General features: G+C 40.0%; 2 protein-coding genes across 6 annotated transcripts in view; one reads left to right on the top strand and one right to left on the bottom strand.

Annotated features, from left to right (window-relative positions):
* Positions 1-19,335, top strand: part of FRY (FRY microtubule binding protein) — a 329,207-nt gene extending 309,872 nt beyond the window's left edge. For 3 of the 5 annotated variants that reach the window (XM_082366277.1, XM_082366279.1, XM_082366280.1), the window contains 5 exons: positions 465-548; positions 11,765-11,782; positions 13,607-13,717; positions 17,039-17,241; positions 17,884-19,335. In XM_082366277.1, the coding sequence (XP_082222403.1) occupies positions 465-548; positions 11,765-11,782; positions 13,607-13,717; positions 17,039-17,241; positions 17,884-18,142 (675 nt within the window). In that variant the 3' untranslated portion in view covers positions 18,143-19,335. The remainder of the gene's footprint in view (positions 1-464; positions 549-11,764; positions 11,783-13,606; positions 13,718-17,038; positions 17,242-17,883) is intronic. The other 2 variants (XM_082366278.1, XM_082366281.1) reach the window with 1 other exon arrangement.
* Positions 19,336-19,476: 141 nt separating this feature from the next.
* Positions 19,477-27,573, bottom strand: part of ZAR1L (zygote arrest 1 like) — a 72,791-nt gene continuing 64,694 nt past the window's right edge. Inside the window, exon 4 of the mRNA XM_082366296.1 lies at positions 19,477-21,775. Within this exon, the coding sequence (XP_082222422.1) occupies positions 21,773-21,775 (3 nt within the window). The 3' untranslated portion in view covers positions 19,477-21,772. The remainder of the gene's footprint in view (positions 21,776-27,573) is intronic.

Here is a 27,573-nt window from a genome sequence, read left to right on the forward strand (position 1 = left end):
ACCCAACACAGCCAAAAATAAATAATTAATTTAAAAAAAAAAAATAACAGAGAAGAAGGTGTGCCGTGAGTCAGGGTGCATTGTCCAGCATGACCCAGCCTGCGAGGAAGTGTTGGGACCTGTCTCCTAACCTCAGTCGTATGAAAAGTTTCTAACCATATGTGAATTTAATCTATACATAAATTTGGAATGCTCTGGTGAAACCATTCTTCAGGGTGATACATCATAACACTGAAATGATAAATGTTGAAATTTTTAAATGACCATCACTGAACCCATCTAAGCAGATATTTTAATTTCAAATTATTAATCTTTAACCAAAAAGTTTTCAAAAAGTCGTTATATAAAAATTTTATTTTACTGTGATTAGAAGCTTAATCTATTTTTCCTGACAGAATTGATTGTAAAAACATTCTTAGGACATCACTGAATTTATCTATGTCTGTATCTCTTTCTGACAACAGTGGCTTGCAAACTGTAAGGCAACATTTGCAGGAGGATCAAGAGATGGAGTAATTACCTGTCAACCAGGGGACTCAGAAGAAAAGGTAATAAAAGCCTGTTAGAGTTTATCTTTTCTGTGCTCTGACTTTGTGTGTTGGTGTTGATCTACCCAAGAAGTGTGGAACTTGAAAAAGGAAGAGGCAGAATGAGTTCATCCCATACATTCACATGACACCTCTAGCGTAAGAAAGAATGACATTCGCACCAAGCATGACTGTGTTGATGGGATTTGGGGCGGGGCGGTCTTCTTTTTGGAAACGTAGAAGTATAAAAATAACCTTTCTGCTGACGCTAACTATACTAACCGTTTCCTAATAAATCTGTTCTTCGTTCAGAATATAAAACCAGATGTCATTAATTCTTCACTGATCCACTTAGCTCCTTCAATGAAGAAAGTCTTTGTTGACCTTTCAGCAATCAATCACTCAGACTTTTTTTTTCCTCATTTAGAATTGCTTTAAGTACACACCTCAGACCAGCTGGCTTATAAACGTATGTCATATTGTAAAGGAAACTGGGCAGAAAAATGTGAACAGATTAAGATCATTCAATTCTGCAGTTACTCCTGTGACCCCCGTGGTGGGTACAACAGTGAATTCTGCCCCAGGTGGAGCTTCTGATCTGTTCAGGGAGATGGACGTTAACCAACAGTCATACACGTGTAAACCGTGACAAATGCCATTAAGGAAAGGAAGGAACAGTAAAGCTATGAAAGAATACAGCAAGAGAACCTGGCCTACCAGGAGGGCAGTTCTGGGATGGCTTCTCCACGAAGTGCCATCTAAGTGGAGATCTCGGCTCTGAGCTAGAGTGCAGAGGGGTGGGTGGAGAGCCTGTGTGAAGGCCCCGAGGCAGGAGGGAACCTGGCCCTTTCCAAGGACTGACGAGAGCCTGTGGGGCTGGGTGTGTAGACAGTGACAGGGAGAAAAGTTCGAGTCTGAAGAAGCTGCACAAGCCAGACCGTGCAGGGCTTTGGGTGCGTATCAACAGCAATGGCAGGCAATTAAAAGTTGTAACAGGTGGGTGTGATCAGAGTGGGGCTCGCCCGCTCTCCTGTGGAAACGGACCGAAGTGGGCAAGCGTGGACTTGGGAAGACAAGTTAGGGGGCTGCTGATGGGTCTAGGCAGAGAGGTCACCTTGTAATTACATTGTCACACCTAGAAAAGCATGTTGGAATGTGCATCCTTCAGAGGGTGAGAAATCGTCTTCAGGGTGGGCCTTGAGGAGAAATGACAGTGTCAGTCCATCTCAGTATTGATCTTATATCCAGAGTGGGAAGAGAGATTATTTTTCTGATTAGAGCTATCATTTGGCTTCCATCCCAAGGCAAAACCCAACAAGTGTTTGACCTCAGAGCACTGCTTACCCTCCATTGATTGATTCACTCCAGCTCTCTTTTTTAAGTCAGATTCTCTATCTTCTGGAATAGTTTGATGTTGCCAGTTATTCTGAGTACCCTTTGCATGGGGACAAGTGAAGGGGGGAGATAGGAAGTGAGCTTTAACTTGAAGAATCTATGTCTGGATATAAATTGCGAAGTCAACATGCCAAAAGTTATTCCACGTGTGTATTCTGTTTCAGAGAAGCGTGGACTTTATGGAAGGATTAGTACTTACCTTACTAAACCTAGCAAACTCTTGAGCAGTTAGAGATGTCAGTCGGCCAGAGATGGTGACCAAGTACAGATAGGCATGTGAAGTCTTCCCACCCCAAGCCCTACCCCAACCGGTCTGGTCTTGGGCAGTAGCTGATTTCTCGTCATTCTTAACTGGTAACATAAGTGATAAATTGCTGTGGAATTGTTTGTGGAACAGAATATAACTCTTTGTTGGATGCTGAATATTTATTTTCTGATTTTTCTTCTATTCTCAACATGAAGTTGTAGACATCAAGGTAATGAGGAAAGGTTACACACTGGTAGCCTGTAAGCTGTAACCAATTCAGACATGTTTTATTCAGCTTGTACAATTTAAATTTGACCCAACAGTTTAAACTTAAAATTTTTCACACGTACACTCAAAACAGCATTCCTGGCATCTCTTAAAAAAAGAGAAAAAAGAGGGAGCAACACCAGGCCTGCCTTCCTAAAGTGGCAGCAGTGACCTTGAGCTGGTTGGCTCTCCACCGTCCGCTGTGCACACTGAGTTCCCGACCCTGCCGGCAAGAGCCAGGTGCCAGTCATCACGATGTTCTTTTCTTTATAATAGAAACATGTGCCTCTGCACCTAAGGCCCCACAATGGGGAAGTGAAAGCTAAATAGAATTGTGCCTTTCAAGAAAAACAGGAGAGTTCCTCTTTGCCGCAGTGAGAACAATCTCTGCGTATATAAGATGCTAGTGCCCGTGTGCTGGCCTCACTCCCTGAGGGGACCTTGGAGGAGTCGTTGTAGCGTGTGTACAAAACAACAGAACAGTGTTCCTGAGAAAAGTGCTTCTAATACATGGGAAGTATTTTGGAGGGAAGGCTTTTGTTAAGACAGGTGTGATTAGTCAGTAATTTAGGCTACTTGGTGACTACAATACCCGTTCTCCTAGAATGAGGCACGGCGCACAGCAAATAAGATGTAGAACAAGGCGGGCGTGTAAGTCGCGCCTGTCGTGAGGGCAGCTCCTTGGCAGACGCTGCTGTACCAGTGTCTTCTCCGCCTGCACACACCCAGCGAGACAGGTCTCTTCTTCACGACTTAAAGCCAGCACCTCTAAATAAGGATTGTGGTTTGCGGTGACCTCTCCTGTCGCCCGCGAAATTCATCCTGGAGCGGCTGCTGCTGGGGAGTTTAAGTTCCCGGAAACGTAGGATGCGGTGAAGCATCTCGGCTCTGGGCTCTCCAGGCAGAGGCATCGGCCTCGACCCTACAGCGAATTAGCATAGCTCACCTCCCCGGTTCTGCAGGGCTGGCCCTGGGCAAGCTGGAGAGATTGCCACTTCATTTGCCATAAGTGATTTTAGTTGACGCACTCTTAATTCCACAGCCATTTCTGAGCACTAATTGAACATTCGACTCTTTGGACTCAAGTACAAGAGTTTACATGTAGCTGCACTACATTTTATCTTATTACATTCAGACCATCCTAGAGTCTTCATGGACACTAACCCTCTTAGCTCTGTATTTCCTATCCCTGTCTAATCCAAGAACGAAAGAAGCCTGCAACCTCTGTTCTTCTACAAATTGAACAAAAAGCTAAATGTTGAACAAGACGAGATGTTTCTCCAGCTAAACTGTAACCCATTAAACATTATCCTTCGGATACAGTCAGTCAGTCCTTTGCTATAAGGAATCTCTTCTCTAGACTGAGTAAGGAAATGTCTGTTGAAATGAAAGTTTTCTTGAAAACAGTAAATACGTCAGGCTGTGTAATCTGTATTAGAGGCTTAAAGGTATTTATCTTTCAAATCTTTGAAAGATAGTCATGACCAAGGTCCAAAAAACTACTCAACAAATATAATGCAATAGTCATGAATGTGCCAGAGCCAAGTGATTTTAACAACAGCTGAGTACATATTGTACCCACCTGCTTAGGAGATTACATGCATCTATGTAATATTGAGTAGGAAAGCTTCAACATTTGGCTAGATTTCCTAAATTTTATCCAATTTAGTTTAAACCAGTGACTTTCAGAGGTTAAACATGATGAAAATTATAGGTAATATAGTATACTGTGACTTACCTTCTGACATGTCGAAAATTTCTCAGATTTTTACCTAACTGGCTACATCATAAGCAAAGAACTGGCTTCAGAGCAGAATACAGAGAAACAAGAATGGCTATGCTACTTTTTCTTTTTTTAACATCTTTATTGGAGTATTAGTGCTTTACAATGGTGTGTCAGCCTCTGCTTTATTACAGAGTGAATCAGTCACACATATACATATGTCCCCATATCTCTTCCCTCTTGAATCTCCCTCCCGTCCACCCTCCCTATCCCACCCCTCTAGGTGGTCACAAAGCACCAAGCTGATCTCCCTGTGCTATGCGGCTGCCTCCCACTAGCTATCTGTTTTACGTTTGGTAGCATATATATGTCTATGCCACTCTCTCTTTGTCCCAGCTTACCCTTCCCCCTCCCTGTATCCTGAAGTCCATTCTCTAGTAGGTCTGCATCTTTATTCCCGTCTTGCCCCGAGGTTCTTCTGACCATTTTTTTTTCTTTTTTAGATTCCATATATATGTGTTAGCATACGGTATTTGTTCTTCTCTTTCTGACTTACTTCACTCTGTATGACAGTCTCTAGGTCCATCCACCTCACTACAAATAACTCAGTTTCATTCCTTTTTATGGCTGAGTAACATTCCATTGTGTATATGTGCCACATCTTTATCCATTCATCTGTCGATGGACACTTACGTTGCTTCCATGTCCTGGCTATTGTAAATAGAGCTGCAATGAACATTTTGGTACATGACTCTTTTTGAATTATGGTTTTCTCAGGGTATATGCCCAGTAGTGGGATTGCTGGGTCATATGGTAGTTCTATTTTTAGTTCTTTAAGGAACCTCCATACTGTTCTCCATAGTGGCTGTATCAATTTACATTCCCACCAACAGTGCAAAAGGGTTCCCTTTTCTCCACACCCTCTCCAGCATTTATTCTTTGTAGATTTTTTGATGATGGCCATTCTGACTGATGTGAAATGATATCTCATTGTAGTTTTGATTTGCATTTCTCTAATGATTAATGATGTTGAGCATTCTTTCATGTGTTTGTTGGCAATCTGTATATCTTCTTTGGAGGAATGTCTATTTAGGTCTTCTGCCCATTTTTGGATTGGGTTGTTTGTTTTTTGAATATTGAGCTGCATGAGTTGCTTGTATGTTTTGGAGATTAATCCTTTGTCAGTTGCTTCATTTGCAAATATTTTCTCCAATTCTGAGGGTTGTCTTTTCCTCTTGTTTATGGTTTCCTTTGCTGTGCAAAAGCTTTTAAGTTTCATTAGGTCCCATTTGTTTATTTTTGTTTTTATTTCCATATCTCTAGGAGGTGGGTCAAAAAGGATCTTGCTGTGATGTATGTCATAGAGTGTTCTGCCTATGTTTTCTTCTAAGAGTTTGATGGTGTCTGGCCTTACATTTAGGTCTTTAATCCATTTTGAGTTTTTTTTGTGTATGGTGTTAGAGAATGTTCTAATTTCATTCTTTTACATGTAGCTGTCCAGTTTTCCCAGCACCACTTATTGAAGAGGCTTTTTCTCCACTGTATATGCTTGCCTCCTTTATCAAAGATAAGGTGACCACGTGTGCATGGGTTTATCTCTGGGCTTTCTTTCCTGTTCCATTGGTCTATATTTCTGGTTTTGAGCCAGTACCATACTGTCTTGATTACTGTAACTTTGCAGTATAGTCTGAAGTCAGGGAGCCTGATTCCTCCAGCTCCATTTTTCTTTCTCAAGATTGCTTTGGCTATTCGGGGTCTTTTGTGTTTCCATACAAATTGTGAAATTTTTTGTTCTAGTTCTGTGAAAAATGCCAGTGGTAGTTTGATAGGGATTGCATTGAATCTGTAGATTGCTTTGGGTAGTAGAGTCATTTTCACAATGTTAATTCTTCCAATCCAAGAACATGGTATATCTCTCCATCTATTTGTATCATCTTTAATTTCTTTCATCAGTGTCTCATAATTTTCTGCATACAGGTCTTTTGTCTCCTTAGGTAGGTTTATTCCTAGATATTTTTTTGTTGTTGCAATGGTAAATGGGAGTGTTTTCTTAATTTCACTTTCAGATTTTTCATCATTAGTGTATAGGAATTCAAGAGATTTCTGGGCATTAATTTTGTATCCTGCTACTTTACCAAATTCATTCATTAGCCCTAGTAGTTTTCTGGTAGCATCTTTAGGATTCTCTATGTACAGTATCATGTCATCTGCAAACAGTGACAGCTTTACTTCTTCTTTTCTGATTTGGATTCCTTTTATTTCTGCCTCTTCTCTGATTGCTGTGGCTAAAACTTCCAAAGCAATATTGAATAATAGTGGTGAGAGTGGGCAACCTTGTCTTGTTCCTGATCTTAGTGGAAATGGTTTCAGTTTTTCACCATTGAGGACGATGTTGGCTGTGGGTTTGTCATATATGGCCTTATCATGTTGAGGAAAGTTCCCTCTATGCCTACTTTCTGGAAGGTTTTTATCATAAATGGGTGTTGAATTTTGTCAAAAGCTTTCTCTGCATCTATTGAGATGATCATATGGTTTTTCTCCTTCAATTTGTTAATATGGTGTATCACATTGATTGATTTGCGTATATTGAAGAATCCTTGCTTTCCTGGGATAAACCCCACTTGATCATAGTGTATGATCCTTTGAATGTGCTGTTGGATTCTGTTTGCTAGTATTTTGTTGAGGATTTTTGCATCTATGTTCATCAGTGATATTGGCCTGTAGTTTTCTTTCTTGGTGACATCTTTGTCTGGTTTTGGTATCAGAGTGATGGTGGCCTTGTAGAATGAGTTTGGGAGTGTTCCTCCCTCTGCTATAATTTGGAAGAGTTTGAGAAGGATGGGTGTTAGCTCTTCTCTAAATGTTTGATAGAATTCGACTGTGAAGCCATCTGGTCCTGGGCTTTTGTTTGTTGGAAGATTTTTAATCACAGTTTCAATTTCAGTGCTTGTGATTGGTCTGTTCATATTTTCTATTTCTTCCTGGTTCAGTCTCGGAAGGTTGTGCTTTTCTAAGAATCTGTCCATTTCTTCCAGGTTGTCCATTTTATTGGCATATAGTTGCTTGTAGTAATCTCTCATGATCCTTTGTATTTCTGCAGTGTCAGTTGTTACTTCTCCTTTTTCATTTCTAATTCTATGGATTTGAGTCTTCTCCCTTTTTTTCTTGAGTCTGGCTAATGGTTTATCCATTTTGTTTATCTTCTCAAAGAACCAGCTTTTAGTTTTATTGATCTTTGCTATCGTTTCCTTCATTTCTTTTTCATTTATTTCTGATCTGATCTTTATGATTTCTTTGCTTCTGCTAACTTTGGGGGTTTTTTGTTCTTCTTTCTCTAATTGCTTTAGGTGTAAGGTTAGGTTGTTTATTTGAGATGTTTCTTGTTTCTTAAGGTAGGATTGTATTGCTATAAACTTCCCTCTTAGAATTGCTTTTGCTGCATCCCATAGGTTTTGGGTCGTTGTGTTTTCATTGTCATTTGTTTCTAGGTATTTTTTGATTTCCTCTTTGATTTCTTCAGTGATCTCTTGGTTATTAAGTAGTGTGTTGTTTAGCCTCCATGTGTTTGTATTTCTTACAGATTTTTTCCTATAATTGATATCTAGTCTCATAGAGTTGTGGTAGAAAAAGATACTTGATACGATTTCATTTTCTTAAATTTACCAAGGCTTGATTTGTGACCCAAGATATGATCTATCCTGGAGAATGTTCCATGAGCACTTGAGAAGAAAGTGGATTCTGTTGTTTTTGAATGGAATGTCCTATAAATATCAATTAAGTCCATCTTGTTTAATGTATCATTTAAAGCTTGTGTTTCCTTATTTATTTTCATTTTGGATGATCTGACCATTGGTGAAAGTGGGTTGTTAAAGTCCCCTCCTATGATTGTGTTACTGTCGATTTCCCCTTTTATGGCTGTTAGTATTTGCCTTATGTATTGAGGTGCTCCTATTCTGGGTGCATAAATATTTACAATTGTTATATCTTCTTCTTGGATTGATCCCTTGATCATTATGTAGTGTCCTTCTTTGTGTCTTGTAATAGGCTTTATTTTAAAGTCTATTTTGTCTGATATGAGAATTGCTACTCCAGCTTTCTTTTGATTTCCATTTGCATGGAATATCTTTTTCCATCCCCTCATTTTCAGTCTGTATGTGTCCCTAGGTCTGAAGTGGGTCTCTTGTAGACAGCATATATATGGGTCTTGTTTTTGTATCCATTCAGCCAGTCTATGTCTTTTGGCTGGAGCATTTAATCCTTTTACATTTAAGGTAATTATCAATATGTATGTTCCTATTACCATTTTCTTAATTGTTTTGGGTTTATTATTATAGGTCTTTTCCTTCTCTTGTTCTTCCTGCCTAGAGAAGTTCCTTTAGCATTTGTTGTAAAGCTGGTTTGGTGGTGCTAAATTCTCTTAGCCTTTGCTTGTCTGTAAAGCTTTTAATTTCTCCATCAATTCTGAATGAGATCCTTGCTGGGTAGAGTAATCTTGGTTGTAGATTTTTCTCCTTCATCACTTTAAATATGTCCTGCCACTCCCTTCTGGCTTGCAGGGTTTCTGCTGAAAGATCAGAAGCGTACACATACACACTCACGAAAAGAGAAAAAGGGAAAAAAATAAATATATGTATCGTTACTCCCAAAGTCCACCTCCTCAATTTGGGATGATTCGTTGTCTATTCAGGTATTGCACACATGCAGGTACATCAAGTTGATTGTGGAGATTTAATCCGCTGCTCCTGAGGCTGCTGGGAGAGATTTCCCTTTCTCTTCTTTGTTCGCACAGCTCCTGGGGTTCAGCTTTGGATCTGGCCCTGCCTCTGCGTGTAGGTTGCCTGAGGGCGTCTGTTCCCGCCCAGACAGGATGGGGTTAAAGGAGCAGCTGATTCGGAGGCTCTGGCTCACTCAGGCCAGGGCGGAGGGAGGGGTACGGATGAGGAGCGAGCCTGCAGCTGAGAGGCCAGCATGAAGTTGCAGCAGCCTGAGGCGCACCGTGCGTTCTCCCGGGAAAGTTGTCCCTGGATCACGGGACCCTGGCAGTGGCGGGCTGCGCAGCCTCCCGGGAGGGGCGGTGTGGAGAGTGACCTGTGCTTCCACTCAGGTTTCTTGGTGGTGGCAGCAGCAGCCTTAGCGTCTCATGCCCGTCTCTGGGGTCCGTGCTGATCGCCGCAGCTCGCGCCCATCTCTGGAGCTCCTTTAAGCGGCGCTCTGAATCCCCTCTCCTCGCGCACCAGGAAACAAAGAAGCACGAAAAAGTCTCTTACCTGTTCGGCAGCTCCAGACCTTTTCCCGGACTCCCTCCCGGCTAGCCGTGGCGCACTAACCCCTTCAGGCTGTGTTCACACCGCCAACCCCAGTCCTCTCCCTGCGATCCAACTGAAGCCCAAGCCTCAGCTCCCAGCCCCCGCCCGCCCCGGCGGGGTAGCAGACAAGCCTCTCAGGCTGGTGAGTGCTGCTCGGCGCCGAGCCTCCGTGCGGGAATCTCTCCGCTTTGCCCTCCGCACCCCTGTGGCTGCGCTCTCCTCCGTGGCTCCGAAGCTTCTCCCCTCCGCCACCCACAGTCTCCGCCCGCGAAGGGGCTTCCTAGTGCGTGGACACCTTTCCTCCTTCACGGCTCCCTCCCACTGGTGCAGGTCCCGTCCCTATTCTTTTGTCTCTGTTTTTCCTTTTTTCTTTTGCCCTACCCAGGTATGTGGGGAGTTTCTTTCCTTTTGGGAGGTCTGAGGTCTTCTGCCAGCGTTCAGTAGGTGTTCTGTAGGAGCTGTTCCATATGTAAATGTATTTCTGATGTATTTGTGGGGAGGAAGGTGATCTCCGCATCTTACTCTTCTGCCATCTTGAAGCTCCTCCTATGATACTGTTAATGAATAAGAACTAGATGATTCTAGGCTTTTAAGCTACCTTGTCTATGATCAATTCTTAACATCTTGACTTCTTGACATTTTTTTTCTCATTTTGAGAAAACATACCTCTAAATCCAATTTATATATAAATCAAGCCATATCAGGAGTACAGGAACCGGGCTTGAAGAAAATCCTTGTGACCAAGTAAAACAAATTCCCACATTTTCAAAAGAATCTTGAATCACCAAAACATAGATATATCTATAAAGACTTCTAAAGGGATTATTTTTAAAACCTGGATACCAGAAAATATTTGCGCGGGGGGGGGGCAGTTTTAACATTTTCCTTGAAAGGCTTTTTTCACTATCTTTTTGGAGCTCTAAATGCAAACTACATCCAAGCCTGTGGCCTAGGAAAAGATTCTGGGGTAATAAATATCAATGCAGCTTGGACTAGCCTACCTAGAAAGGAGAGTGTAAGGAGGACACTGAGAACTGGTGTTCGTCAAGCTGGCCATCTCCCCAGAAACACAAGTGTGTGCCCTGAGTGTGGAGTGGAAGGAATTCGTTGACAATGAAATTCCTCGGTACCAGGCTGAAGTCAAAAAGCCTCATTTGCCTTCACTGAACAGAGAAAATTTTTCTTTAGCTGACTTGATGACCTAGGATTACAACACTGTTTTGGAAAACAGTAAAAAAGATAGCAGTTTTCTTCACATAAGACCATGTAATTTACTCAGCACTTGCTTCATTCCATGCTTCTGAAAAGTAAATTCCATGGTAGAAGCAGTTATGTACTAAGGTGCATACTAAACGTTTCAATCAGATTTGACGTTTTCTAAAAAGTCTTCACAGTGGCAACTCTGTATATGTAGACTTAAAACTCTGGCCCTGTACTCCTTTCTTGTGTGACATTGTCTTTCAGTACATAAGGTTTGGTTATAAAAACTTCTAGCACAGTTAAAGTTTTCTTGAAAATAGTAAATACCTCAGGTTGTGTAATCTGTAACATGGCCCAGTTACAAATTTATAATCTTGTAGACTAACATCCGTTCTAGATTACTTTTAGAAATTGTCTGCTGGGGAAAAATATTATAAAAACTAAAATGCAAGATTACTTGTCATATCTCACACTTGTTTGGGAGTATAAAGACAATGTTCAGTCCTTTGAAATAATATCTAGCAGTCCTGTAAAATATTCTCAATGTGGAAGGCAATCTGACTCTAAAGAAAATGCCACTTAGATTGTTAATTATATTCTATGCTAATTGGATAGTCATAGTGTAGTAGATATGAAGCCAAACATATTAAAGACTCTGCCTTAACTTAGCAATAGTATAATTTGTTTGGGGCTGTAGTTCTTTCAGATTAATCAGTTGGTCTCCTCACAGTTTTACTATGTTTACTATGTTACTATTCACATTTAAACACTAAAATCTTCAAGCAATATAAGTTTTCACTTATGGTCTCTCCAAGACTGACAAAGTCTAAATGAACTAATCAGAGAATCTAAAAGATCACAAATTATGTTTTCTCAATGACATGTTTCCCATTAGAGCTTGTTTTTAACTGGACTGCTGTGCATGTTGAATGGGTACAACATTTGCAACCATTTATCACGTTGGGGCAAGCGATGCTAATACGGCTGACGGCTGATGGTTCTGCTCTTGGAAGAGGGCCGTGCTTTCTGTTGCATGCATTACACTGACCCTGTACTTTCTTTCCTTTCCTTTGTTTCCTGTGCCATGCTTGCTGTGTAGCAAATGGAATCTCTTGCAGTAAGTTAACTTTCTTTCATACTCTTTGTCCATTTAGGCATGGACCCATAACAATCTTATTTTTACTGTTACTATTATATCTCTTAGCATGTTTTCCCTTTTTTGTTTCATTTTCTTTTATTTGGTAGACTGAGACATGTAGTTGATTAGCATTCTGGGCTGCTTTCCTCACAAAGTAGAAACCTATGTTGCTATGAACTCTCATGTTATCACTAGAATATTTTTAGAAATAACTACCATTATCTGACACTTAGAAAAGTCAGAGTTTTCATAGCTAGGTTTCACCCTAAATTGTGAAAGGTAACATTTTGTTTTTAAACAATACTTTTTTTGTCTGAGAGTCTCTGGCAGTTGTCTTTTATACCAGATTTTGAAAAGGTTTCCACAAAGTCAAGTTTAAATTATCATAAAATGTGTTACTAAAACAACGAAACATCTAGTTTGGGTTAGCAAATGAGTGTAGCTACTTCTTTACACTTAGGCTGGTTACCAGCATTGAGAGATCAAATCAATCTAAGTAGAACTGCTTTTTCCCCCCTAAGGGCCAGGGAGAGAGGAGAAAGAAAACTCCATCCAGCATGGTCTTAGCATGAACTTTCGTCACTTTAAAAATTAGGGTCCAGAGTAATAATACTATTAATGGAATATGCTTCCTAAAAACCTAAATTTAAATTCTTGTCATTTCTCTCCTTAAACTGACTTGGGGGGAACAATTTTAAGTCACTTCAATGGCTCTCAATTCTTACTGAGTTCTTTATAGTCCATTAGTGAAAGAAAGGCCCTATTTATTCTTACTTAACCACATTTGAAAACTGAACAGTGAAGTGTTTGGTTTAAGCCACATATCTCACCCACTTTCAGTGGTGACTGCTGAGCCATTAAATTCTATCTAGTGAAGGCTGTCCTTTTCCTCTCGCAGAATCCCATCTGCTACCTAGGAGCTAACCCTTTCTTGGGATAAAACAGGCAAAGTTTAGAGGCCATTAAGCAGATAACAGCTCAAAGAGTACTATGATCATTGGTGTTGGAATTACTCATGGTTTATTCTTCCCTTACAGTACATGTAAGCTGTATAATGAAAACATTTTCAATTCCAGAGGTGTCTATAGAGCTCCAGGGCCATTTTGTATGCATATTTTTTAACGTTCTTTCTTTCCACAGAAAGTTTTGCATGCTTTCATGATTTCTCCTTTTTGTAAGCATTTTGGGCCCTTTTTATCTCTCTTTAATGCAACAAATTTGTTGAGCACTGAGTAGAAGCATCATTAAACCTGATGCAGCACCTTAGACAGTCACGTGACTCTTGTGTTTACACAGACTTTAGGATGAGTGCCTACACCCTAAATGGCAGCCAGAGTTGTCACAAGGAATAATCTCCCAAGTGTCTGCTGAATTTATGAATTTAACACCTAGAACCACTTAATGTGCCTTTCAAATATACTTTTAATAAAAAGAAATTGTGTTCAAAGATGTATAGCTTATAAAAATTAAGACAACTACAGCTATAATTTGTAGATATTAAACCTGTAATTTAATTGGCAAATATAATGGAAATTTGGCAGTCCACTAAGTCCCTTTATAGCTAGCCACTACTTCTTTCTAATTAGTCATCCTCCAGGAGCTGTTTTATTCTATATGACACAGTGAATTTCTCACTGATAGTCATTGATTGGATTTATTGTTCTGTTTTATTTAGAATGGTAACAACTAGTTATGGTTCCTTGATTTTTAAAAAAAAGGTGCATTAGTCTCCACTAAGATTTCACTTACTATACAAGAATGATCCTTAATAACTCTTTCTTCCCATGCAAATTCTCTCTTTAGCAACTGGAACTGTGTCAGAGGTTGTATAAGCTACATTTCCAGCTGCTGCTGCTTTTTCAGTCATACTGTAAGCTCATCGGCCAGGTGCACGAAGTCAGCTCCACGCCAGAGGTGAGCCTGCCCACTCCCGACCCCAGGTCCTGCCCTGAGTATCACTGCTTTCCTTTTGTTCTCCCTCCTGCCAGTTTATCAATGTCCAAGTGATTTTATTCCCACATAAGCCTTTCACTCAAGCACAAGTCTTAAATACCAGTGTCTTATGTTTATTTCCGTGCTCACGTGACAGTGCCAGGACTAGGGTGAGGCAAGCGACATACCTGGACACAAAATACAAGGACGACCTTGAGGGTGAGCCCCTCCCTGAATGCTGTGCCGAGGGCCTCACTTGCCTCCCTCTGGCCCTGTGTCCGGGGATCCTTATTTGAAAAAGTTCCTTGTGTTACGGTTTTTCTTACCTCTAGCTGTTCACACTTGATCCTACGTTGAGGTAAGAAGGAAATAACTACATGATATTCGATTCTCTTCCGCTTCCCTGCTCTGCTTATCATCCGGATGCATTAATATTTTTAATGTAAAAGGTAAAATAACTTCAGCATACAGCTTCTGAGTGAGCCAAATTTTTCCTAGACTTGAAAAAATACTACTGCAGTGTAGTAGACGAAATAATGGTGGTGTACACTGGATATTGTGGACGCTCAGAGGGTGAGTGCCTAGTTCACCTGGAGACAAGGAGGTTGAAAGAGGAAACTTTCTGGAGGAGATCACACCTGAGCTGATTCTTAAAGGATGAGTTAGAATTCGATGAAGTGGGGGGTAAGGAGGAATGTTCCAGTAAGAAACAACAGCGTGGGCATAAACATGGTAGTGAGAAAGAGAAAGGAACTACAAGTACAGGCAATTGAGGATTGCTAGACTATAAAATGCAAACCAAGAGGAACGATGGACTAAGGCGGAAGAGATAAGTAAGGTGAGATCATGCAAGATGCTGCACCTGTGAGTATTTTAGTTCGATCTTCACGGCAGGGATGTGGAGGGTGGATTTGATGGCAACTAGACTGGAGACAGACCAGTCAGTTATGAGGCCGCTGAAATAGCTCAGATGAGAGGTGAGAGTTTGAACTAGGACAGAAGTGCTAGGTAAGGAGAGGGAGGAAACGTGGGAGATATTTTAGGACAAAAGGTCACTGAAACTGATTGGGTTGTGGGGGGGGGGAGAGGGAGGAGTCGAGGACGATGCTCAGGTCCCCTCTCAGATGAACTACGTAACCACAGTGCCACCGCTAAGACAGGGATGTCAGAGGAGGACTGAGACAATGGTACATCCACAGCTCCTGCCTGCTCGTCAGTGACCGACTCTGCCTGCTAGATCCCATCTTGCTTGTAGTTAAATACAAGGATCTGCTGCTAAAGGTGCAGATGTGCTAACTGTCAGGGAACAGTCATGAGTCCATGAAACAATCCCATTGCACGCAGCGGAGTGTGGATGGAGCCCAGAAACCTCATGTCTGAGTTGGGGGTAGGGGAGGAGGAGACAGAATGACAGCCATTTAACCATAGTTATTACTCAGTGTGGAAAAAAGGAAAGTGACTATAGTTTTAAAATATACAGTTCGCCCTTGAACAACATGAGTTTGAACTGTGAGTCCACTTACCTATGTGGATTTTTTCAGTAAATATATTGGAAATTCTGTTGGAAATTCGAAAAATCTCGCAAACATACCTAGAAATAGATATGTCGTGACTGCATAAAATATACGTAGACATACATATAACATACAAAATATGTATTAATGGACTGTGTGTTATCAGTAAGGCTTCCAGTCAACAGGAGGCTGTTAGTAGTTAAGTTCTAGGGGCGGGGGGGCGGACCAGAAGTTAGACCGTGCCCCTAACCCCGAGTTGTTCAAGGGTCAACTGTCCTTTCACAGATCCCAATTTCAAGGGAGACAGGAGTCAGACATCTTTGTTTATGAAGAACTCTTCACAAACGAGTTTTCCTCCACAGAATCACAAATTATCAGATAAAAGAAAAGACAGTTGATGACTGGGATTTGCCCATTGTCAAGATAAGCTTTTCTCTTCTGGAAAGTAGGAACCGAACCCTCAGAGTCCATTCTTTGCTCCAAAAATAGAGGACAATGCACGTGCAATTCACATGTCATTTTCCATATTAAAAAAGTAATTCACGTTTCACTTAAGAGTAGTAAATTACATGTTTCATACCGTGTGTGTGTATATAATTATTTTAAATCTAATAAATTTAAAGTGAATTTTTCCTTAATTATTTTTTTTTCTTAATTATTTTAAATCTAGGTAAGTTTTAAATACTTTACACACACATACAGTATTTGAAACTTACCTAGATTTAAAATAAGAAATTCACTTTCACACTTAAAAACTATATGTCTAAGACACTCTTAACAACTTATGTAAAAGGATTACCTCCTTGAATTTTGAACCTGGGGCTGGAGTACAGAGTTGTATTTAATCGGCATCTGTGTGAAGCCAGTCCTTGAGGGCTTCAGTTCTATAGCTTGTGCAGTGAGCAAGCTGGGAATGAAGACAGGTAAAGATGCTGGGTAAATCAACTTTTCTAAGAAACTGGGCATCCTCAGCTTACATGACAAAGGGAAACAAAAAACCTTTAAATTCATCTCAGTTTCTTTTAAATGCTCTTGAGGTCAAACTGCAAAAGAGCTGTCTTCCACTGTACACTTTGGAGTCACTAAGAAGTGACATAGTTTCTCTTTATGATTTACTTTTTAACAACTCAGAATCTTTTGGTTCCAGTAATTCTGAGGGAAAATATCTCTTACCTGTAACATGAATACTAACATGACATTGAGAATTTTCCTCCTTCCTCTTAAAATTATGTCTTTCATCTTTTCCCGTGGCACAGGAGTAGTGAGAAAAGTTTATTCTTCAAACAGCATCCGTGTTCATAATTACATTTATTGGGCACTTTTGTGCCAAGCTGTTTGTTTAATCTTTAAAATAACCTGAGAGGTGGGTAATATCTTCAATCTCACAGATGAAAAAACTAAGGCACGTAAAAGTTTGTTTACTTGACTATGCAGTAGTCAAGAATGCAGAACTGGCATCTAATAAACCCAGCTTTATCCAACTCCCGAGCCTGTTCTCTTGTGCATTTTACTTCTGTGTATGCCCTTCTGCTTAAATAGACGAGATTTTAAAAGGAGTCAATCTTTTCTATAAGGAGAGCATCCCAGCTGTTGATACATAGTTGAATACAACGCATTCAGCCCCATAACCCTACATATACCACGCAGTACGGTTTCATCTGTCCTATTTTAGTTTACCGAGATATTAAGCTTCTGCTTCACCAGACCTCATACAAATTTATTTTTAACTTTGGGGATGAAAAATCCAGCCTGCAACTAAATACAGTAAAAATACATTTTTTTTAAACAGCTGCTAAATATGTCCAGGGAACTGAGTGACCTAAAGAAAAACCTGAAGGAGGCTACTGCAGCCATCACAGCCGACCCTCTCTACATAGAGGGGGCGTGGTCTGAGCCGACCTTCACATCCACTGAAGCAGCCATCCACTCCATGCTCGAGTGCTTGAAGAACAACGAACTTGGCAAGGCTCTACGGCAAATCCGGGAATGCAGGTGACGCTGCTATTTCTGTTTAGAGACGGTTAAAGGAAATGCATGCCTAATAGTTACTTTGTCATGGTTGGGGACTAAATCACTACGGAAGGAACACCGAGATGTTTATATAAACCCTTCTCAGATCCTTCCCATTACCATGCCAGAAACATCAGATTTCAGAACTTATTGTTTAAAGTGTTGGTTTCGGTTCTGGTCATCTGTCATCTCTAAAATGTTCAAACACTTCAAAGTATACGCCAACATAATTTTAAAACTAATTATTTGAATGTAGCCTCTTTGGGTTTTTTCTCCCTATATTTTGATAGTATATTCACATTCATTGTAACCAGAATGCTATAGCAAATAAATATTTTAAGATTATGGGATTCCATTCTGATATTTTTTTACTTTAGATATTTTATCAAAACCAATAATATTCAATATTCTAAAACTGATCATGTGATGTCTGCACAACTCTGAATATTACTAAAAAAGCCACAGGACTGTGTATTTTAGATAGTGAATTGTATAGTTTGTGAATTATATCTCAACAAAAGCTTTTGTATTAAAAGAGCAATTTTCTTATACTAATAAAGACTCATAACATCTCAACCTTGTGAATAATGGTGCCTCTAATTTGCTCTTCTTTTCTGACTGCAGAAGTCTGTGGCCCAATGACATCTTTGGAAGCAGTTCTGACGATGAGGTCCAGACACTACTGAATATTTATTTCCGTCATCAAACTCTGGGACAAACAGGTACTTACGCACTGGTGGGGTCTAACCAGAGCCTGACCGAGATCTGCACCAAGCTGATGGAGCTGAACATGGAGATCCGGGACATGATCCGCAGGGCCCAGAGCTACCGGGTCCTCACCGCTTTCCTTCCAGACTCCAGTGTTTCCGGCACTAGTCTCTGACAGGAGCCTTCCGTCCCCCATGGGTGCCAAGCTGGGGGTGCTGCCATGCTGGGGTGACGTCATTCAGTGTCTTCTCAGCCTTCAAAAGGCTTGGTCAGACTGTTCTCCCTCTTGTTACCTGTAGGACTTTTTCTAAAGAGGATGGCAGAACTTCCCACGTGTAGCAATACTATAAGAACCAAGGTAGCATAGGACATTCTGGAACAGCCTCCATCCGTCATGCTGTGTGGCACAAATGTGTTATTTTACTGAGCAAATGCAACTCACTACTGAAGATGTGACTTCCATTGCATACCAAAGCCGACTACTCTGAACAGTACCTTCCTTTCTAGAAACAATTTTAGATTGGCAAAAGTGCAATGTTTTCTTCGCTAAAAATATTTTATATTCTAAAACTTGTACATTCTTTCCTTTTCTTTTTTTTTTCTTCTTTTTTTGGTGGGCTGAGGAAGGGACAGGCAGAATGAAGCTGGCCACTGAAAATTGTAAGACAGTCAAAAGCTGACAGCCTGTATATGTGAAAAGGGAATTGTAAATGGACAATTTAATGTACACTGAAATTTGAATACAATTACTGTATCTAACAGGAGCTGCTATGAAGTACCTTTCTTATGTTGCTAGGCTACTGTTTCGAAAGCCCTGGATCTCTTTGCAGGGGTCTGTGATTAGGACCCTCGCACCAAAAATGGTCCAGAGAGACCTTTTTCTAAAGGATCTTGGCTGCTTTTTACTATAAGGTTGCTTTTATGAGCATATTTATACTACAGAAGGATGAGTGTTAATTTTAACCAACTTGGCCATTTTGTAGAAAAAAGTTAAAGACATTCAACATTATAAATTCCAAGTCTTTCCACCTGTTACGCATGCATATTTTAATATCCGTTTGGATAGCTGGAAGTAGAATCATAACGGTAAAATATGAGTTGTCACTTCGTTTCTTAAGAAATGTCATTTTATTTGTAATATATATGTAAAGGGCCATTCTTAAGTTTTCTCCTTAAACTTAATGCTGTCAAGTGTTAGCTGTGTGCATGTAAACCTGTTGCACATTAGAAACATATTCAAAGTTTATCTGTGTAACTTATTCACTCTGTAAATACATTTAAAGTTTTTGTGATGTAATCTCGGTTAATACTCTGTTCAGAACTGCCTTTAGACTAAAAGAAAAAAATACATATTGACCACAGGTTTTATTTCTGCTTAATGAAGATTTTTGCCGTTGACACATTTATAGTTTTGTGTGTGGGTTGCCACGGTGACAACCCCAAGGGGTGCCACACTCCTATGTGTTCCATGAATGGCAGCCAGTGGGGTTGTGAGGCAAGTACAGTGACCCTGGGGAGCAGGAGGTCTCTGGAACCTCTTGAAGTGGACACCAAAGACTGTGACCCTCAACCAGTGCTCACTGGGATCAAAGAGAGAAATCAGAGAAGAACAAGAGCTCTCATTGTCCATAACCTATCATTAGGTTGTCATCCTTAACATTCTGAAATAGACCCATAATGATCAGGAAAAAGTAGTAAGAGTTTTTGTTCTTTCACCAAAACCCATCTATTCTTCACCCCACTCAAAAAACAGGGTCATGGAGACACATAACAATCTAATCTCTATGGTCTTCCTACTCATACTTCTTAGATTAACAAATATAACTTGCTTTCGTAACATGCACCAACTAAATCATAAGTAGTAATTTTCTAGAAGTACCCTGCAACAGAGCCTGACCCAAGATTTTTTTAATGTTACCATAGGTACAACTATTCACTCATTTTAAAGACTTTCTGGACATTGCTGTCAACATACTCTTCTGATGATTTTCACCTTACCTTAAAGATGATTCTCCATGATTTGTAGAAAAGAAACTGAATCACAATCTCTCTGAAAAAAAGTCTTGCATAATGCAGGTCTCTGTGGTTAACAACACTAGCCAACTCTCAGAGTTCTGCTGGGACCCACAGTAGAAAGGACTGACCAGTCGTGACTGAATTTTCCACCATGGCCTCTTACCCAGCAAAGAACCACCATGATGGGTTACTCTTTTAAAAAATGGAGATTTCAGTAATATAATCTGTAGTCATGGGAAGTAATGGGTTTTTTTCTGTTTATTTAAAAAAAAAACAGATTTGTTAATGTGAAAGATTTCTTCTACTTTTCCACTATTTCTTAACCTTCTCTCCCTTGAGTATAAGAGAAAGGCCCTTTGAAGCTGCAGACCTGCCCCATTTGAGCCCAACAATCAATGACTTCAGAGCTGCAGTCAAATCTCCTTGGGTATTGTGTTGTGCCTCTCTTACTGAAGTGTTAATTTTCACTTCCCAAGGAACAGGGATGGAGAGGAGGGGAGAGGAGAGGTAGAGATATCCACCCAAAGGAGAGGGCAGATATCAAACAGATGCTTCTGGGATAAGAGAAACACCTCCTCATACCTCCATGCTTTCTAGTCCCAAAACATGATACACTTTACCCACGGGCATAAAACAATTCAGACAGGTGCACTGCAACTTAGACATAACTTGATTAAAATTGTAATGTCCAAATCGAGTATTTTAGAAAAAGCACCATACATTTTAGAGGCATGCGAATGTCTTATTCTCACCAATAGGTGAGACTGTTAATATGTTAGTACAGCTCTGAAATAAAGATGCTTGTAACTTAGCATTGCACCTGCACACGTGTCCACAAACATGCACAGAGTTAGGTCTTAAGGCTCTTCAGGTTCCAAATCCTAATTCTGTTCTTTTCAGTGAATTGCAAATTACAGAAACAAGGGGGGAGCATCTAGGGAGGGGAACAAGCAGGGGTGCCCAGAGAGGTCATGGAAGCTCTGCACGCTTTCCCCAAGCCCTGCCCTACACATCTGTTCCATATGGATGTTCATCTGTATCTTATCATATCCTTTAAGAACAAACCAGTAACAGTATTATCATTTAAGACAAATTCGTTTCAGAAGCTTGGTGTTATCCTCACTACAGTCTTGCTGCTCAAAGCACACAGATCAATATTAGCTACCTTTTCTGGGAGCCTGGAAGAAACACAGACTCTCAGGTCCTACTGCAGACCTACAGATTCAGAATCTGCATTTTGACAGAACCCTCAGAGAGATCCCCAGAAAGATGGCAGAGTAGAAGGACCTGAGCTCACCCACCTCACGAAAACACCAAAATCAAAACTAACAGCTGAATGACCATCGACAAAAAATGACTGGAACCTACCAAAAAGATAATCTACTTCCAAAGACAAAAAAGAAGCCACAATGAGATGGTAGGAGGGTTCCATTCGTGATATAATCAAATCCCATACCCACCAGGTGGGCGACCCACAAACTAAAATAATTATATCGCAGAGGTTCTCCCACAGAAGTGAGAGTTCTGAGCCCCAGGTCAGGCTCCCCAGTATGGGGATGTGGAATTGGGAGGAGGAGCCCCCAGAGCATTTGGCTTTGAAGGTCAGAGGGGCTTCATCGCAGAAACTCCACAGAACTGGGGGAAACAGAAATGCCACTCTTGGAGGGCGCACACAAGATTTCATGTGCACTGGGACCCAGTGGAAAAAGCAGTGACTTCATAAGATCCTGGGCAAGACCTACCTGCTGATCTTGGAGAGTGTCCTGGAGAGGCAGGAGGTGGCTGTGGCTCACTGTGCAGACAAGGACACTGGTGGCAGAGGTACTGGGGAGTACTCATTGGTGTAAGCTGTCCTGGAGGCCGCCATTTTGATGCCAAGACCTGGCCCTACCCAACAGCCCAAAGGCTACCCATAATGTTGGGATGCCTCAGGCCAAACAACCAACAGGGTAGGAATGCAGCCCCACCCTTCAGCAGACGTTAAGGCTGCTTAAAGTCTTCCTGAGCCCACAGCTGCCTATAAACACACCATTTGACATGGCCCTACCCACTAGAGGGACAAGACCCACCACCCACCAGTGGGCAGGCATGAGTCCCTCCCAACAGGAAGCCTGTACAAGGCTCTTAGACCAGCCTCATCTACCAGGGGGCAGACACCAGGAGCAAGAGGAACTATAATCCTGCAGACTGTAGGACAGCAAACACATAAAGTTAGACAAAATGAGACAGCAGAGGAATATGTTCCAGATAAAACCCTAGAACAACTAAGTGAAGTGAAGATAGGCAATCTACCCAAAAAAGAACTCAGCGTAATTAAAGATGATCCAAGATCTCAGAAAAAGAATGGAAGCACAGACCAAGAAGATACAAGATATGTTTAACAAAGAGCTAGAAAATTTAAAGAACAAACAGATGAACAATAAAAAAACTGAAAGGAAAAATACACTAGAAGGAATCAATAGCAGAATTAATGAGGCAGAGGAATGTATAAGTGAGGTGGAAGACAGAATGGTGGAAATCATTGCCACAGAACAGGATAAAGAAAAAACAATGAAAAGAAATGAGGACAGTCTACAAGACCTCTGGGACAACATTAAACACACCAACATTCCCATTATAGGGGTCCCAGAAGGACAGGAGAAAGAGAAAGGACCTGAGAAAATATTTGAAGAAATAATAGCCAAAAACTTCCCTAACATGGGAAAGGAAACAGTCACCCAAGTCCAGGAAGCACAGAGAGTCCCATACAGGATAAACCCAAGGAGGAACCTGCCGAGACACATATTAATCATATTGACAAAAATTAAAGACAAATAGAAAATATTAAAAACAACAAGGGGAAAGCAACAAATAACATACAAGGGAATCCTCATAAGGTTATCAGCTGATTTTTCAGCAGAAACTCTGCAGCCCGGAAGGGAGTGTCATGATATATTTAAAGTGATGAAAGGGAAAAACCTACAACCAAGAATACTCTAACCAGCAATGCTCTCATTCACAGTCGATGGAGAAATCAAAAGCTTTACAGACAAGCAAAAGCTAAGAGAATTCAGCACCACCAAACCAGCTTTACAACAAATGCTAAAAGAACTTCTCTAGGTAGAAAAGAAAAGCCCACAAATAGAAACAAGTAAATTACAAATGGGAAAGCTCACTGGTAAAGGCAAACATACAGTAAATATAGGAAATCATCCACACACAAATATGATATCAAAAGCAGCAATCATGAGAAGAGGACAGTACAAATGCAGGATATTGAAAATGCATTTGAAATTAAGAGACCAGCAACTTCCTGTATATATATAGACTGCTATATCAAAACCTCATGGTAGCTGCAAACCAAAAATCAACAATAGATATACACACAAAAAAGAAAAAGTAATCCAAACACAACACTAAAGACAGTCATCAAATCACAAGAGAAGACAACAAAAGAGGAAGAGAAGAAAAAAGACCTATGAAAACAATCCCAAAACAATTAACAAAATAGAAATAAGAACATACATACTGGGGGACTTCACTGGCAGTCCAGTGGTTAAGACTCTGCACTTCCAATGCAGTGGGCATGGGCTTGATCCCTATTCAGGGAACTAAGATCCCACATGTTGCAAAGTGTGGACAAAAAAAAAAAAAAAAAAAAGAACATACATATTGGTAATCACCTTAAATGTAAGTGGATTAAATGCTCCAACCAAAAGACACTGACTGCTGAATGGATACAAAAACAATACCCATATATATGCTGTCTACAAGAGACCCACTTCAGACCTAGGGACACATACAGACTGAAAGTGAGAGGAGGGAAGAAGGTATTCCACGCAAATGTAAATCAAAAGAAAGCTGGAATAGCAATACTCATATCAGACGAAATACATTTTAAACTAAAGACTGTTATAAGAGACAAAGAAGGACACTACATAATGATCAGAGATCAACCCAAGAAGAAGATATAACTATCGTAAATAGTTATACGCACTCATTATAGGAGCACCACAATATATAAAGCAAATACTAACAGCCATAAAGAGAGAAATCGACAGTAACACAATAAGAGTGGGGGACTTTAACACCCCACTTTCATCAATGGACAGATCATCCAGACAGAAAATCAATAAGGAAACACAGGCCGTAATGACATTAGACCAGATGGACTTAATTGATATTTATAGACTATTCCATCCAAAAGAAGCAAAATACACATTCTTCTCAAGTGCATATGGAACATTCTCAAGGATAGATCACATGCTGGGCCATTAAGCAAGCCTCAATATTTAAGAAAATTGAAATCATATCAAGCATCTTTTCTGACCACAATGCTATGAGGTTAGAAATGAATTACAAGAAAAAAAAACTGTAAAAAACACAAATAGGTGGAGGCTAAAAAATATGCTACTAAACAGTCAATGGATCACTGAGAAAAGCAAAGAAAAAATCAAAAAAATACCTAGAGAAAAATGAAAATGAAAACACAGTGATCTAAAACCTACGAGACACAGAAAAAGCAGTCCTAAGAGGGAAGTTTACAACAATACAATCTTACCTCAGGAAACAAGAAAAATCCCAAATAAGCAACCTAACTTTACACCAAAAGCAACTAGACAAAGAAGAACAAACAAAACCCAAAGTTAGTAGAAGGAAAGAAATCATAAAGATCAGAGCAGAAATAAATGAAATAGAGATGAAGAAAACAATAGAAAAGACCAATGAAACTAAAAGCTGGTTCTTGGAAAAGATAAACAAAATTGATAAACCTTTAGCCAGACTCATCAAGAAAAAAAGGGAGAGGGCTTAAATCAGTAAAATTAGAAATGAAGAAGGAGAAGTTACAACTGACACCACAGAAATACAAAGGATCATAAGAGACTACTGTACAAGCAACTATATGCCAGTAAAATGGACAACCTAGAAGAAATAGACAAATTCTTAGAAAGGTACAATCTTCCAGAACTGAACCAGGAAGAGAAAATATGAACAGACCAATCACAAGCACTGAAATTGAAACAGTGATTTTAGAACCCCTACAAACAAAAATCCAGGACTAGATGGCATCACAGGTGAATTCTATCAAACATTTAGAGAAGAGCTAACACCTATCCTTCTGAAACTATTTTTAAAAAGAGGGAGGAGGGAACACTCCCAAACTCATTCTATGATCCTCTATCACCCTGATACCAAAATCAGACAAAGACACCACAAAAAAAGAAAATTACAGGCCAATATCACTGATGAACATAGAAGCAAGAACCCTCAACAAAACACTAGCAAACCAAGTCCAACAATACATTAAAGGATCATACACCACGATCAAGTGGGATTTATCCCAGGGATGCAAGGATTTTTCAATATCCACAAATCAATCAGTGTGATATACCAGATTAACAACCTGAAGAATAAAAACCATATAATCACCTCAATGGATGCAGAAAAAGCTTTTGACAAAATCCAACACCCATTTATGATAAAAACTCGCCAGAAAGTGGGCATGGCAGGAACATACCTCAACATAATAAAGGCCATATATAACAAGCCTACAGCTAACATCATGCTCAATGATGAAAAGCTGAAAGATCAGAAACGAGACAAGGATGTCCACTCTCCTCACTTTCATTCAATCTACTTTTGTAAATCCTAGCCATGGCAATCGGAGAAAAAAAACAAATAAAAGGAATCCAAATTGGAAAAGAAGAAGTAAAACTGTCACTGTTTGCAGATGACATGATACTATACATAGAAAATCCTAAAGACGCTATCAGAAAATTACTAGAGCTCATCAATGAATTCGGTAAAGTTGCAGGATACAAAATAAATGCACAGAAATCTGTTGCATTTCTATACACTAATAACGAAAGATCAGAAAGAGAAATTAAAGAAACAATCCCAACCAGTCCCTCCCATCAACCCTCTTAGATAGCCTCATCCACCAGAGGGCAGACAGCAGAAGCAAGAAGAACTACAATCCTGCAGCCTGTGGAACAAAAACCACATTCACAGAAAGATAGACAAGATGAAAAGGCAGAGGGCTATATAGCAGATGAAGGAACAAGTTAAAACCCCAGAAAAACAACTAAATGAAGTGAAGATAGGTAACCTTCCAGAAAAAGAATTCAGAATAATGATAGTGAAGATGATCCAGGACCTCGGAAAAACAATGGAGGCAAAGATCGAGAAGATGCAAGAAATGTTTAACAAAGACGTAGAAGAATTAAAGAACAAACAAACAGAGATGACCAATACAATAACTGAAATGAAAACTACACTAGAAGGAATCAATAGCAGAATAACTGAGAGAGAAGAACGGATAAGTGACCTGGAAGACAGAATGGTGGAATTCACTGTTGCAGAACAGACTAAAGAAAAAAGAATGAAAAGAAATGAAGACAGCCTAAGAGACCTCTGGGACAACATTAAACGCAACAACACTCGCATTATAGGGGTCCCGGAAGGAGAAGAGAGAGAGAAAGGACCAGAGAAAATATTTGAAGAGATTATAGTCGAAAACTTCCCTAACATGGGAAAGAAAATAGCCACCCAAGTCCAGGAAGCACAGTGAGTCTCATACAGGATAAGCCCAAGGAGAAACATGCCGAGACACATAGTAATCAAAATGGCAAAAATTAAAGACAAACAAAAATTATTGAAAGCAGCAAGGGAAAAACGACAAATAACATACAAGGGAACTCCCATAAGGTTAACAGCTGACTTCTCAGCAGAAACTCTACAAGCCAGAAGGGAGTGGCATGATATATTTAAAGTGATGAAAGGGAAGAACCTACAACCAATATGACTCTACCCAGCAAGGATTTCATTCAAATTCGATGGAGAAATCAAAAGCTTTACAGACAAGCAAAAGCTAAGAGAATTCAACACCACCAAACCAGCTCTACAACAAATGCTAAAGGAACTTCTCTAAGTGGGAAACACAAGAGAAGAAAAGGACCTACAAAAACAAACCTAAAACAATTAAGAAAATGGTAATAGGAACATACATATCGATAATGACCTTAAACGTAAATGGATTAAATGCTCCAACCAAAAGACACAGGCTTGCTGAATGGATACAAAAACAAGACCCATATATATGCTGTCTACAAGAGACCCACTTCAGACCTAGGGACACATACAGACTGAAAGTGAGGGGATGGAAAAAGATATTCCATGCAAATGGAAGTCAAAAGAAGGCTGGAGTAGCAATACTCATATCAGATAAAATAGACTTTAAAATAAAGAATGTTACAAGAGACAAGGAAGGACACTACATAATGATCAAGGGATCAATCCAAGAAGAAGATATAACAATTATAAATATATATGCACCCAACATAGGAGCACCTCAATACATAAGGCAACTGTTAACAGCTATAAAAGAGGAAATCGACAGTAACACAATAATAGTGGGGAACTTTAACACCTCACTTACACCAATGGACAGATCATGCAAAATGAAAATAAATAAGGAAATACAAGCTTTAAATGACACAATAGACCAGATAGATTTAATTGATATTTATAGGACATTCCATCCAAAAACAGATTACACTTTCTTCTCAAGTGCACATGGAACATTCTCCAGGATAGATCACATCTTGGGTC

This window comes from Balaenoptera borealis (assembly GCF_965194805.1).
Source record: "Balaenoptera borealis genome assembly, chromosome: 18".
Lineage (NCBI taxonomy): Eukaryota > Metazoa > Chordata > Mammalia > Artiodactyla > Balaenopteridae > Balaenoptera > Balaenoptera borealis.